The sequence below is a fragment of the Acyrthosiphon pisum genome, chromosome A1 (genome assembly GCF_005508785.2).
Source record: "Acyrthosiphon pisum isolate AL4f chromosome A1, pea_aphid_22Mar2018_4r6ur, whole genome shotgun sequence".
NCBI lineage: Eukaryota > Metazoa > Arthropoda > Insecta > Hemiptera > Aphididae > Acyrthosiphon > Acyrthosiphon pisum.
In genome coordinates, this window is record NC_042494.1 from 158,070,590 (window position 1) to 158,082,057 (window position 11,468).

An 11,468-nucleotide genomic window follows, 5' to 3' on the forward strand; every position below is an offset into this window, starting at 1 on the left:
AACTTTATTTTAACATTACCAGATACCAACCAGATGGTTGATAACTGATGGTCATAACTTATAACCGTATGTTCCTGAAATAGTTGTACAGGAAGTCCCGGAAACGCATTCGGGCGGCAATCAGCACGCCGAACAATCGAAAAAGCATTCGATCGAAAAGGGACAAGAGGCCCTACCCAGCAACGTGGTTAAATCATGACGGAATAATCATCTAGTCATAATCGATAATATAATATTTTAAAATAAAACATAAATTTACAGTAAACAAGTGACTATTTGTATTTAATTAATTAATTAGCGTGTAGACATTTTATTATTGTGTTGTTTATAAATTGTATAATGCGGTAGGTATCGTCTAAAACAAAACTCTAATAAATAATGATAATAGTAAGACGTACTCATACGCACAAGAGTCGTGTTATATATTTAAGGTAGTTGATGATACTGATAAAACCGTGTTTAGATAATACCATATTTTTGATTGTATCCAGTTACTTGAATTACTTCAACAACTGTTGAAATTGTGTAATTTTAATCAAAACATTTATATTTTTATTTTAAACAAGCTAAGGTATAGTACGAATTGTTATTGTTATTAATTATTTATTTTTATATATAGAATATCGATGTCCACATTACATCTGATGTTCTAAATAATAACAAGACAATGTAAATTTTATTATTTTCAAACAACTATGTGATAATAATTGTATTGAAATAATGTTTTGAAAAAAGGTAAAGAGGCTAAATATATATATATTTTTTTTTATACTAGTCTTTAAATTACGAATTTAATGGATTACGAGTTTAATTTTAAATGTTATTTTGTACATGATATACAAAATTGTTTTTGTTTTTTTTTTTTTTTAAGAAATTTGTTTTAATAGCTACAGTGAAAAGCTGTTAAAGTTTATAAATATTATGCTAAAACTATTGTTAAACTATGTTTTGGTTTTTAACAGTATTTTTTTTCTTTTTAATTAAGATTTTTATAAATTGTTGTACGGTACAATTGTTTAGTATAAGTAGACAATATTAACGTTTCCCTCCAAAGCTAATTATACATTACCATTATTCATATTATTATTAATTATTATAAATATATTTAATTGATCAACGTTTAAATTTTATTTAATAATCAATTATTTTTGTTTTATGTAACACACTACATTTAATTAAATATATTATTACTAACACAATTTGTAAACATTTTAAAATGTTATTTTTTTTATTTTTATTTTTTTTTTTGTTATATTTTATTATGTTTGTATCAAGATTTATTTTTAGTTTTTACGTTATCTCAAATATATTATACGTTATTTTATAATACTTATCTACCCAAACATGTGTGTTTCATTTAATGATGAAACTTCAAAAAAAATCACAGTCCTCTATTCGTAGTATTCTGGCAAGTGGCAATAGGCAAGGTTAAGAAAATATGTTTTAAGTGCATCCCTGGAGTGGAAAAAACTAAGTATATGACGTAGTCATGCAGAGCAGAGATGTTTTATTATTCTCTTTTAGATTTAGAGCGGCGAGCAATTGGGTTTACAATTATGTGTGTATTTTTGTCTGTCGTCACCGTTTATAACAGTAAAACTTAATTATTACTTTTTTGGGTTATTTTTGGTATTAAATCGGATCTAATATTGTTATTTGGGTGTTGGGGGTTGAGTCAAAAGCAAAATTCCCTGTACTCATCAAATTAATAATCGGGAATCACAAAAATAAAGAGAATTTTTATAAATAATCAGTTTTCAACAAAATCTATCCTTTTGTAATTGAAAAATGAATAACTGGAACTTTAATGTCTCACCAAATATTTATATACCTACGCGTTTTCTCAACTTGATATAATTTTCTTCTTCTGGGCTATTTACAGAAATTTTAAATTTTCGATTTATGTATGATAATTTTGTTTTTGAGTAAAAATGATTGCAAATATAATCCAAAAGGTCATAGGCGGAGCTAGACATTTTTATTAGACTGGGCCAATTTTTCCGATCAATTCATACAATATGTAGTCTTATAAATGGTATGGAGGATGGGGTGGAAAATTCATTGATAACATTTTTTTTTAAATACTTATGATTATATATGATTTTTTATTTAAAAATTCAAGTTATCTATATATATATATAATTACTTGTCTTGAGTAATTCATCATCACATAGCCGGGACCGCTGAAGCTATGAGTATGAAATTTGTACAGTAGTTTTGTTTTGTGATTTAGACACCCACTAAGAAGGGATTTTTCAAAATGCAATCCCTACAGGGGTTAAAGTGGCAAAAATGAAAAAAATTACCTAGGCGGAATCACTGAAGCTATGAGTATGAAATTTAGTCAGTAGTTTTATTTTATGATGCGAAAATCCCCTTAGAAAAGATTTTTCAAAATTCAACCACTACAGGGGTTAAAAAGGTTAAAAATGGTGAAAATGAAAAAAATCACCTATAGGAAGGAAAATAACCTTAATATATTTATAAATGTTAAATACTCCTAAAAATCCGGGATGATCAACTATGACTTTAATACTATGTTAGGTACGCTATATAAACATTTTTTCAACTACAAAGCTAGAGGCTATATTTTATCACCCACTTCACTGTGTCTTCAATCTAACGCAGGTAAATTGCTTACCTGATAATAAACTGTTGGCATAACCATACGCGAGAGTCCAGTCCTGTAAAGTATTTAAGTAAAAGTATTTGAGTAATAGTATTCAAATACTTTTTTAAGTATTGAATAACTTTTTAAATACTTTCAGCATGAAGTATTTTGAATGGTATTTTAAATACTTTTTTTGTATTAAATACTTTGGTTTTTTATTTCGAACATTTTATTTTTATTCGAAATAATTGGTTGGAAAAATATTATTGTCAACTACAATAATAGAATAATAGTTTTATTTAATATTCTGTATTTCTGTGTTAGCCGAAGCCCAAAGGTTTGTGAAAACCAGATTTCTAAAAAAAGTTATTGAATATTGAATAACAATATTCCCTTTAAAACTATTAGATAACTATCAGATTACCTATTACCTATGTGTTTATATTACGATAATTAGAAACCCACTTTAAAAACCAAAAGTCTTTGAAAAGTATTTGAGTAGTATCTTAAATATTTAAAAAAAAATGTATTTGGGTATTTACTCAAGTACTTTTTAAAAGTTTTCTTTACAGGACTGCGACTCACGTGCAACTCCACGCGGGATGGCTAAAAATTAAAATATAATATGATTTTGCTTCCATATGCACAGAGGCCACATTAACAGGAGTTGATTAATATCACAATTTTTTCCTGGGCAACGCCGCGCTGGGTTATATTCAGCTAGTAATTTATATAAGTGTATCGTAATAAATTCGTAATATAATATATAATCAATGATATAATGTTAAGTCCATGTTGACAATAATTTATGATCATTTAATGGAATACAGTCAAGCGTAGGCATAACATACTTTATTGTTAATAAATAATAATTTATACAATTCTGAAGATAATAGTGGAACTGAAATAATACTACAGTGTTTATAGTGTTATGTTTTATTTCAATATTTAAAATACCTAACCACAACCACGCGTTGGCACAACATAGTATATCTTAGGGTGGGGGCGAGTAGGACATTGTGTATATTATATCATCTATCCATTTAATACATAACGAATAGACGCTTTATAGAAGTACCCGTATCTCCAGTATAAGTACCTACTGACTGCTCTATATATTATTTCGGGGCGCGATTAGCCATAGTTGGCCCAGGCCGTAGTTCCGCCTCTGCTAAGGCACCATATAATATGTAGGTAGTTCTTACCACAATTCAAAAACATCAAAAATACAGTAACTTGTTTTTTTTTTAAGCGATTAAAACTTCAACATTCTTTCAACAAAAATATTTGTAAAATTCATCAAAATCACAAACATTTGCAAATTATTTTATAGTTGAAAATTTATTAAATCAAAAATGTTAACATCTAAAATTTCAAAATTGAATATAAGGTTTTAATAAATTATGAATATATAATTAATCATGGATATAAAAAAAGCGGGGAAGTGGGTGTCGCTCTGCTAGGTTACAAGTGGGTCACTGTAATGGATGGTGTTAAATTTGAATTCAATGATATAAACATTGATATAAAACTGTGTTTTTACATTTTCTTTCAGGAGAACCTTATTTTAAATTGTCAATCCTTAGCTATAAGAGTTGAACATTTTTAACTACAAAATCATTTATAAAAAAATATTGTGCCTATATCATGAGTCTTGTATTAATTTTACACGTTTTTTTACCAAACAAATAAAATTGACATTTATAGATTTGTTAAACATGATTTGCTAAGTTGTTAATAGCAACGATTTGTATTCAATTTACCAACTTAATTACCAATTGAAAATATCGCCACATAAAGTAGAAAATAACTGGTACATAAAATAAAAAAATTTCATTATTTATTTGAAATAGCTCAAAAAGCATAAACAAATTTAGTTAAACATTAAGGAAGTATTTACTATTTACGGTTATTAGTTTTTGAGTTACCTGAACCAAAAGAACAATCTAATTTTGTCCAAAACTGGTATCGAGTAAAAATCGCCGTTTTACCTTATTTTCCCGATTATTAAGAAAAGTACTAGGAATTTTCAATTTTTACCTCTCAAAATACCAACTTACTCTGCTCAGAGTCTAAAATGATATTATTTACTATGTTCTGACGTGGAACAAAATTGTGATAAATAATTACAAAATTAATCATAATTTTAATATTAATTTATTTTAGATTTAATACACCGCATAACCCACGCCCCCTCAACTAATCTAGTATTGGGAAATAGATTAGAGAAAAAGTATAATTAAGGTGGTAACTAAAATAAGCCGGCGTCAGACGGGGGCCTTAATTTTAGAAAAATAAATTTAACAATGGAATATTAATGTATGGTAGAATAATTCAATGATGAGGTTATATTTGAGGCCACAATAGAACAGAGTTCCCTGTTTTTTGTTTTTTTTTTTAAAGGTCGTAAAGAAGTTAATACATTTTAACAATTTAACGCATTTTTACTTTAACATATACAAAACTATTCAACGGCATTTATAATACATATATTTAATGGCTTTAAGTGAGCAATTGAAAATTAGTTAATAAATTAAAGGCGATTAAGAAATATTGTATTTTTATTACATTTATAATGACAGACAAAATAAAAATACATGTACCTATTTGAATATGAATTATTATTCAATAACAGATATTATATTTTATACATAAGAGTGATTTATTTTTTAACACAAACCATTCATTATCGAATATTGTGTCTGTGCAAGTTTTTACATAATTTAAATCCTGGTTTACTATATCAAATTGAAAGTAATAATTATTATTTTTTTAATGTTAATGTATCTAGTAGCTTTATTACAATTGTTCAAACTGTCTAAAAACACTTAACAAATCATGAATGGTCTGTGTGAATGAAATAAATCACATAGTATAAATTATTTTATATTATACTAGACTAAAGAAATTTTTGTTTTTCATATCCAAATATTTCTTAAAAGTAAAAACATAATGGAAGTAAATAGTAACGTCAAATACACTAGGATTGATTTTATGGTGTTTCAATTCTTTTTATTTGTGTAAATTAATGTATTCAGAAAACAATAAGGCCCGTTATTTTTTATATTAATAAAATTTTATATACACCCTTTACCAATCTAAATATCAATAATTATTAAAAAAAAAATAAACAATAATTGTACAAAAAAAAACAACAATAATACGCTGCACACCGTTTATGTTTTACAAAAATTAGTGTTATACTTTTTAATATCTCCTATAACACATAATAATATTATTATCAATTGAGTTTTGATACTGATTAATTTCAAACGCTGATGTTTCTTTTCCTGACAAAAATGAACAACTGAAGATTTACAAAATTCTGTTAAAAAGGCAGTTTTGGTTTTTAGCCAAGTGTTCATCTTACAATATCATAATAAAACACTAAATTAAGTAATAACTTAAAAAAATATTTAATAATGATTTTTCACGAATACAAGAATGCTCATATTTTTACAATTAATTATAATATAATATTCATAAAAATTTAAGTAATATTGAAATTACTTAATACAATTTTTTTCTAAGAAGTTGTCTTCTAATTTTAAGTATAGATTCTATAATCAACAAAGAATTGATTATCCTCTTACAGTGAAACAATAATAATTAATGGAGCAATTGTAAGATCAACAATATCTTTTGAAATTATTACCAAATGATCGATAAAGCTAAAAAAAAAAAAAAAAATAATCATAATAATAAACAAAGAGTTGTACGAGTAAGCATAATAACTCAAGTACAAATAGTTTTAGTATTTGTTAGGGTTTAAGTATAATAAAAAAAAAGTTAAAAACTAATATTTATATAAAAGTATACCACTTTCAACTATTTTAATAAAAGCATAATTTTGCAAAACAACCATGGTTGATGCCATATAGTATTAACAATAAAACAGTTTGTTTAATTAAAATTATTATAATATTATAATCATAACCATAAATCTAAATGCTTATACATTAATATGCATGATTGCATAATATGCATGCATTCATACATATACAATGCGTTTACTGTATAGTATATAAATATTTTCATTATAAACATTTTGACATAAATATAGGCATTTTCATAAAGAGTGGAAAAAAGTGTAAACAGAATACACACCATTTATTAATCTCAACTTGTTACAAAATGTACTCGTACAACCCTTAAAAAATAGCCATTTGTTGTCTTTGAATTAAAATCTAAAATTATTTACAAATAACTTTTATAATAACTAAGCGCCACTAATATTGTAACTTGTATGTGGTGCTGGACTTGGTCAAAGCGTTTACAAAACATTTCCTCATTATTTTTTAAAGTTTTAAGTGGCTTTAAGATAAATTGTTAAGATTCAAATCACTACGATATCCATCTGTAAGTAAAAAAAATATTTTTTCTTTTTAAAACTGCTTTGCTTATTGGTTTAATAATTGAACTTTTATAAGAAAAAAAAAACATTTTGATTTGATTTTAAAATTTTAAAATTGTAAACCATTAACAACTAAAAATTAAAAATAACACCCCGAGGCTTTAAGGTAATTTTTAAATTCAAAGAGCAAAAATATGAAATATTATCCAAATAATTAAAAAAATTAACTGTTTAATAAGCTAACAAAGTCTGCGCTTCTTTTCAGTAAAATGGTACAATTTAACATAATATGATCTATTTATCTGGACTGCTTAGTTGAGAACATGGAGTTTTGTAAGGACTCCACCCTGGATTTAATCGTTCTTTTACTTACCCTGCTCAGGTACTAGAAAATACACAACTATTAATTAATTAGGACATTGATGTAAAATGCAATCACTCTAACTTACCTGAGCCAGATAGATCAAAATTTGGGGTTCCGCGTGGACTCCAGCTTGCATTGTTGGCGATTGCCTCGTCTTCCTCGGTGACTGAAAGCAAATGCAACAAAATTAATAATACTCGATAAACAACAGGCATGGACTTTGATGAGTCAACATACTCATATCACTCCAAGTGGTAATGTTTGAGTGTGTCGTTTTCGGGCTTATCAGCTGCTGTCCCGTCGGAATGGATCCTTTGTGCAATACCCTGACGACGACAGAAACAAAAACAGATAGACAAAACGCAGTTAATAACAATCAACAATCGTACCACCATCAACAGTTGATATGCAACGTTAACGATGATTATGATGATAATAATAATAATAATAATAATAATAATGATAATAGTAATAATTTATAGTATAATATGTTATATAGTATATAGGTAGGGAGGTATACTTTTTTTTCGACGTCCACAAAACATAGTCTTCCCGCTTGAAGTGTTCGGAACATATCCTGAAACTCTTGGACACCTGGCTGGAACCGTGGTTCTTGAACTTTTGGATGACTTTGTCGTTCTGACACAGTTCGACCCATTGTTTACACCTGGGAAAAGTGGGGTGAAAAAAAAAACGTCAAGCAAACGGCGTTAGTGGGACGGACGGCCGGAGTCGTCGAAAAATGCTCACAGGCTCTCGTTGGTCGGGAACTTGTGAAACGACAGGTTCTGCGTGCTCCGACTTGAGTTGGTGCATTTGTTGAAACAACAGTTCATGTGCGACGGCATCGTGTGGTGGTCGACGTCGTCGTCGTCGTGCGCGCGGCGGCGTTCGGCGGGCGCGCAGCGTCGGCGGCGGCAATGCGTTACGGTACGTCCTTACTGTGCTCTGGGGCACACACGCGCGCACGTCGCGGAAAACGGGGCAGACGGTGGGAAATTTGAGACGCGCGCCGCCGAAGTCGGAGGAAATTTTTTTTTAAAAATTAAAACGTTGTTTCACGCGCTGATAACGGGCTGCGTGATAACGGATCGCGTTGGCGGCATCGTCCGCCAGGCGGTGCGCTGTTTCTATTTTCCTCGGTCCGTGCAACAACACTGTGTGTTTGACGGAACGGACACGATGTTTTATTATTTATCTGGTACTGCGGACGGTACAACAATGGTACGTACGTACGATATTAATATAATATACGACGACGTACGTGCGTACGGTATTCGAACGCACGCGCTAGCGCCCACACGTAACGTTTGGGTAACGAGTGCGTACGCGTGTCGCAGTGCGCGTGCGTGTACACTGAAATCCGACGGGTCGTGTGCGTGCGTGCGAGCGTCAGGCGGCCATTGCGAGACGGTCGTCGTACGTGTGCTGTGCGGGTTACCACTTACCTCGGAACGTACATTTCGCCGTCCGCGTATCCCTTGCGGCCGCCGTGGATCACATGTAAATACGCGCGCGCACGCACAGTCTCACATACACGTTCACAACAACGTGCGGCACTCGGCGGCAGCCCCACCACCGGCGACCGGCCCACGGGGCCCTGTTGCTGTAAATTGTGATGCTGTGTGTGTGTGTGTGTATTGCGGTGTGAAGTACACCAACAATGTTGAATATTATTGTTGTCGCTATTGTTGTTTCTTGTTGTCTTTGTTGAAGCTGAAGGGGCCCCTCAGTCCGCCGACAAATTTTTAAATAATTGTTATGATTGCGTTCATGTGCGGACTGACGTATCGCCCCATTTGATTGTTGGTGGGGTGTTGTTTGGTGCCCCTATTTTCTTCCAATTCTTAGTAGTAATATTGGGCATATTGGCGCCCAGCAATAAAGTTCACTAACGAGTCGATGCATAGAAGTTAATAATCTAAGTTATGAAAACCATAATGCGTATACCTAATTTAATATATTTGGAGGTAGGTACTGTATGTTTATTGTTATAATTGAGTATATAGATGAAAATATGCATGACAAAAGCTATTTCCAAATAATATTTTAGATCTAAGAGGAGCAATGAATGTATCGGTTTTTTTTTTTGTGTCTGTCATCACCTTTGACGACCGTAAAAATGTTTGGATTTTCTTCAATAGTATGTTTTAAATTGAATCTAACGCTGGAAATACAAAAAAAAGGAGGAAAAACAAGAAGTTTTACGTAAAATTGGTTTTCAACTAATTCGATTTTGGTTTTTTGGTGTAACTCTAAAATAAATTACCTTAGATACATGAAAGTTTCGCTGAATGTTTATATTAGCATTTATTTTGCACCACAGAATTTCAAAAATATTTTGACTTGTTTAGAGCTGTTTACGGACGTCAGATATTTTAAGTTTCCAATTTTTTATTATTTTTTAAATGTCATTAAAAAAATGTAAAGCTAAGACTTTTCTTTGAAAATTTAAAACAAGGTTCCACATAAATTGTTAAATACATTACTTTATTCACAATAATATCATCAAATATACTTAGTAATGTCATAGGCGTCCATAGGCGCAATTTGGGTTAAATTTATGGGGTGCAAGATTTATGTCGTGGTAGGTGGTCAGTGGGGGGCTCCGCCCTCGACACCCCCCCTTTCGTACAACTTATTTTTTACACATTCGCATTAATCTCAATATAATCAATTACCTATATAACAATACACTTTTATCTATATTATTATTCTGATAGTTACCTATGTATCGGTTATACTAGAGGGCTATCTAGGCTCTCTAGGTAATACCAGTAATACATATTATTGTATTGTTATGGTTATGAAAATGATAAGGTCTTAGAAATAAATGTTTCCAAATACCTATGGCATAGTATTATGGTTAATAAAGATTCACTGATGAATTTTGGGGTGGAAATATGTAGGCGACTGACAGTCTTCGCTCAGAATCATTTTTCGTATCTAATGAATAATGATATTATATAATTGAATTCATATTTAACAGCATCCATTATAGTGACCCACTTGTCACCTACTGTACAGCAGAGCGACACCCACTTGTTTTTTTCTTAAATATAGAACGGAAACCTGTTTTCATAATTTGGGTCTATTAAAATTTGGGGACTAGGGGTGCCCTTTATGCCCTTAATACCCCCGTCAAATACTCAAATCCGGACCTGGAAATGGGAGTAGGGCGTAACACGTTTGTTCGCATGGTAATTAAAATTGAACAGTATTGTTAGAAAAATAACAAAGAAACTAAGAAAAAATACTGATAAAAAATGTAATTTTGTACAAAAATGTTGATGACCGATATTGGTGCCTTTCGTAATACTTCGGGTAAAACCAAAGTAAGTACCAATTTGACAACCTTTTGGGATAACAAAATAAATTAACCACATACAAATAAAATATTATCACCTATTATCTCAACTAATATGTGAGTATAAGTATTAAGCTTATTGTAATAATATCGTAGTATGCTAAAAAGTACAAACATATTGTTGGAATATATTTGAGCCAACCTCGTGGTGTACTGGTGTCTTCGTGTCTTGTGGTCTTCTGAGTTCTGGGTAATGCTAATTGCCTCAGAGTTCTTCTATTTTTAATAATAATAATAATAATAATTTTATTCAACCCAGATAAAATACAAACAAGAAAAGAAAAAAAACAAACATAAGTAATTAAATTAACTAAGCTGATTACCCCTCTCTTCAGTGGCGTAGTTACGGTGGGGGGGGGGGTGTAAGGGGTTTCCACCTCCCCAAACTAAAATCTTTTTTATATTGGTATTTTGTTGTGACAAGAGACTTTCGGCAAACTGCCGACGCTACAAATAATAAATTATATAGCACGACAAGTCGACAAAATTATCGTCGATAACAATTATTGAAATAATAACCAATTATAAAATCGACAAAAACAGCGATAACGACGTCGAGTGGATTTTATTTTATGAATTATTACAACAGTCTAATATTAAACTATTGCAAGCATTTTTTAATTAATCCCAATTAGAAACAAAATACAAATGACGTTTAGTTTATTAATACCGCTAATTTGTATCATAAATATATTTTAACCCTCACCCCCCCCCCCCTCAGAAAAAAAATCGTATCTACGCCGCTGCCTCTCTTTAACCATGATTGTGATGA

At 30.5% G+C, this 11,468-nt stretch overlaps 2 protein-coding genes across 8 annotated transcripts in view; one reads left to right on the forward strand and one right to left on the reverse strand.

The window, feature by feature from the left end:
* The window catches only part of LOC100163250 (major facilitator superfamily domain-containing protein 12), a 36,045-nt gene extending 34,702 nt beyond the window's left edge, over window positions 1-1,343 (forward strand). For both annotated transcript variants that reach the window (XM_029488674.1, XM_008180084.3), the window contains one exon: window positions 84-1,343. In XM_029488674.1, coding sequence (XP_029344534.1) covers window positions 84-199 — 116 coding nt within the window. In that variant the 3' untranslated portion in view covers window positions 200-1,343. The remainder of the gene's footprint in view (window positions 1-83) is intronic.
* A 4,254-nt stretch (window positions 1,344-5,597) lies between these two features.
* Window positions 5,598-8,769, reverse strand: LOC100169410 (52 kDa repressor of the inhibitor of the protein kinase). Of its 6 annotated transcripts, none has more exons than XM_001948202.4 (6): window positions 8,080-8,769; window positions 7,850-7,996; window positions 7,567-7,655; window positions 7,415-7,495; window positions 7,339-7,350; window positions 5,598-6,282 (listed from the first exon to the last, which is right to left on the reverse strand). In XM_001948202.4, exons 1-6 carry the CDS (start codon window positions 8,175-8,177, stop codon window positions 6,263-6,265), a joined length of 447 nt encoding a protein of 148 aa, XP_001948237.1. In that variant the 5' UTR covers window positions 8,178-8,769; the 3' UTR covers window positions 5,598-6,262. The 6 variants fall into 6 exon arrangements, with proteins under 6 accessions (XP_001948237.1, XP_008178304.1, XP_001948283.2 ...); XM_008180082.2 differs by having other exon boundaries at window positions 7,339-7,365; XM_001948248.4 differs by lacking the exon at window positions 5,598-6,282 and adding an exon at window positions 6,602-6,968.
* Between the last annotated feature and the right edge of the window lie 2,699 nt (window positions 8,770-11,468).

Coding starts and splice junctions, on each gene's coding strand:
- LOC100169410 (XM_008180081.2), bottom strand. CDS start 8,177: ATGCCGTCGCACATGAACTGTTGTTTCAACAAATGCACCAACTCAAGT. Junction 7,656..7,849: donor TTGTGGACGTCGAAAAAAAA/GTATACCTCCCT, acceptor TGTCGTCGTCAG/GGTATTGCACAAAGGATCCA. Junction 7,496..7,566: donor TACCACTTGGAGTGATATGA/GTATGTTGACTC, acceptor ATTTGCTTTCAG/TCACCGAGGAAGACGAGGCA.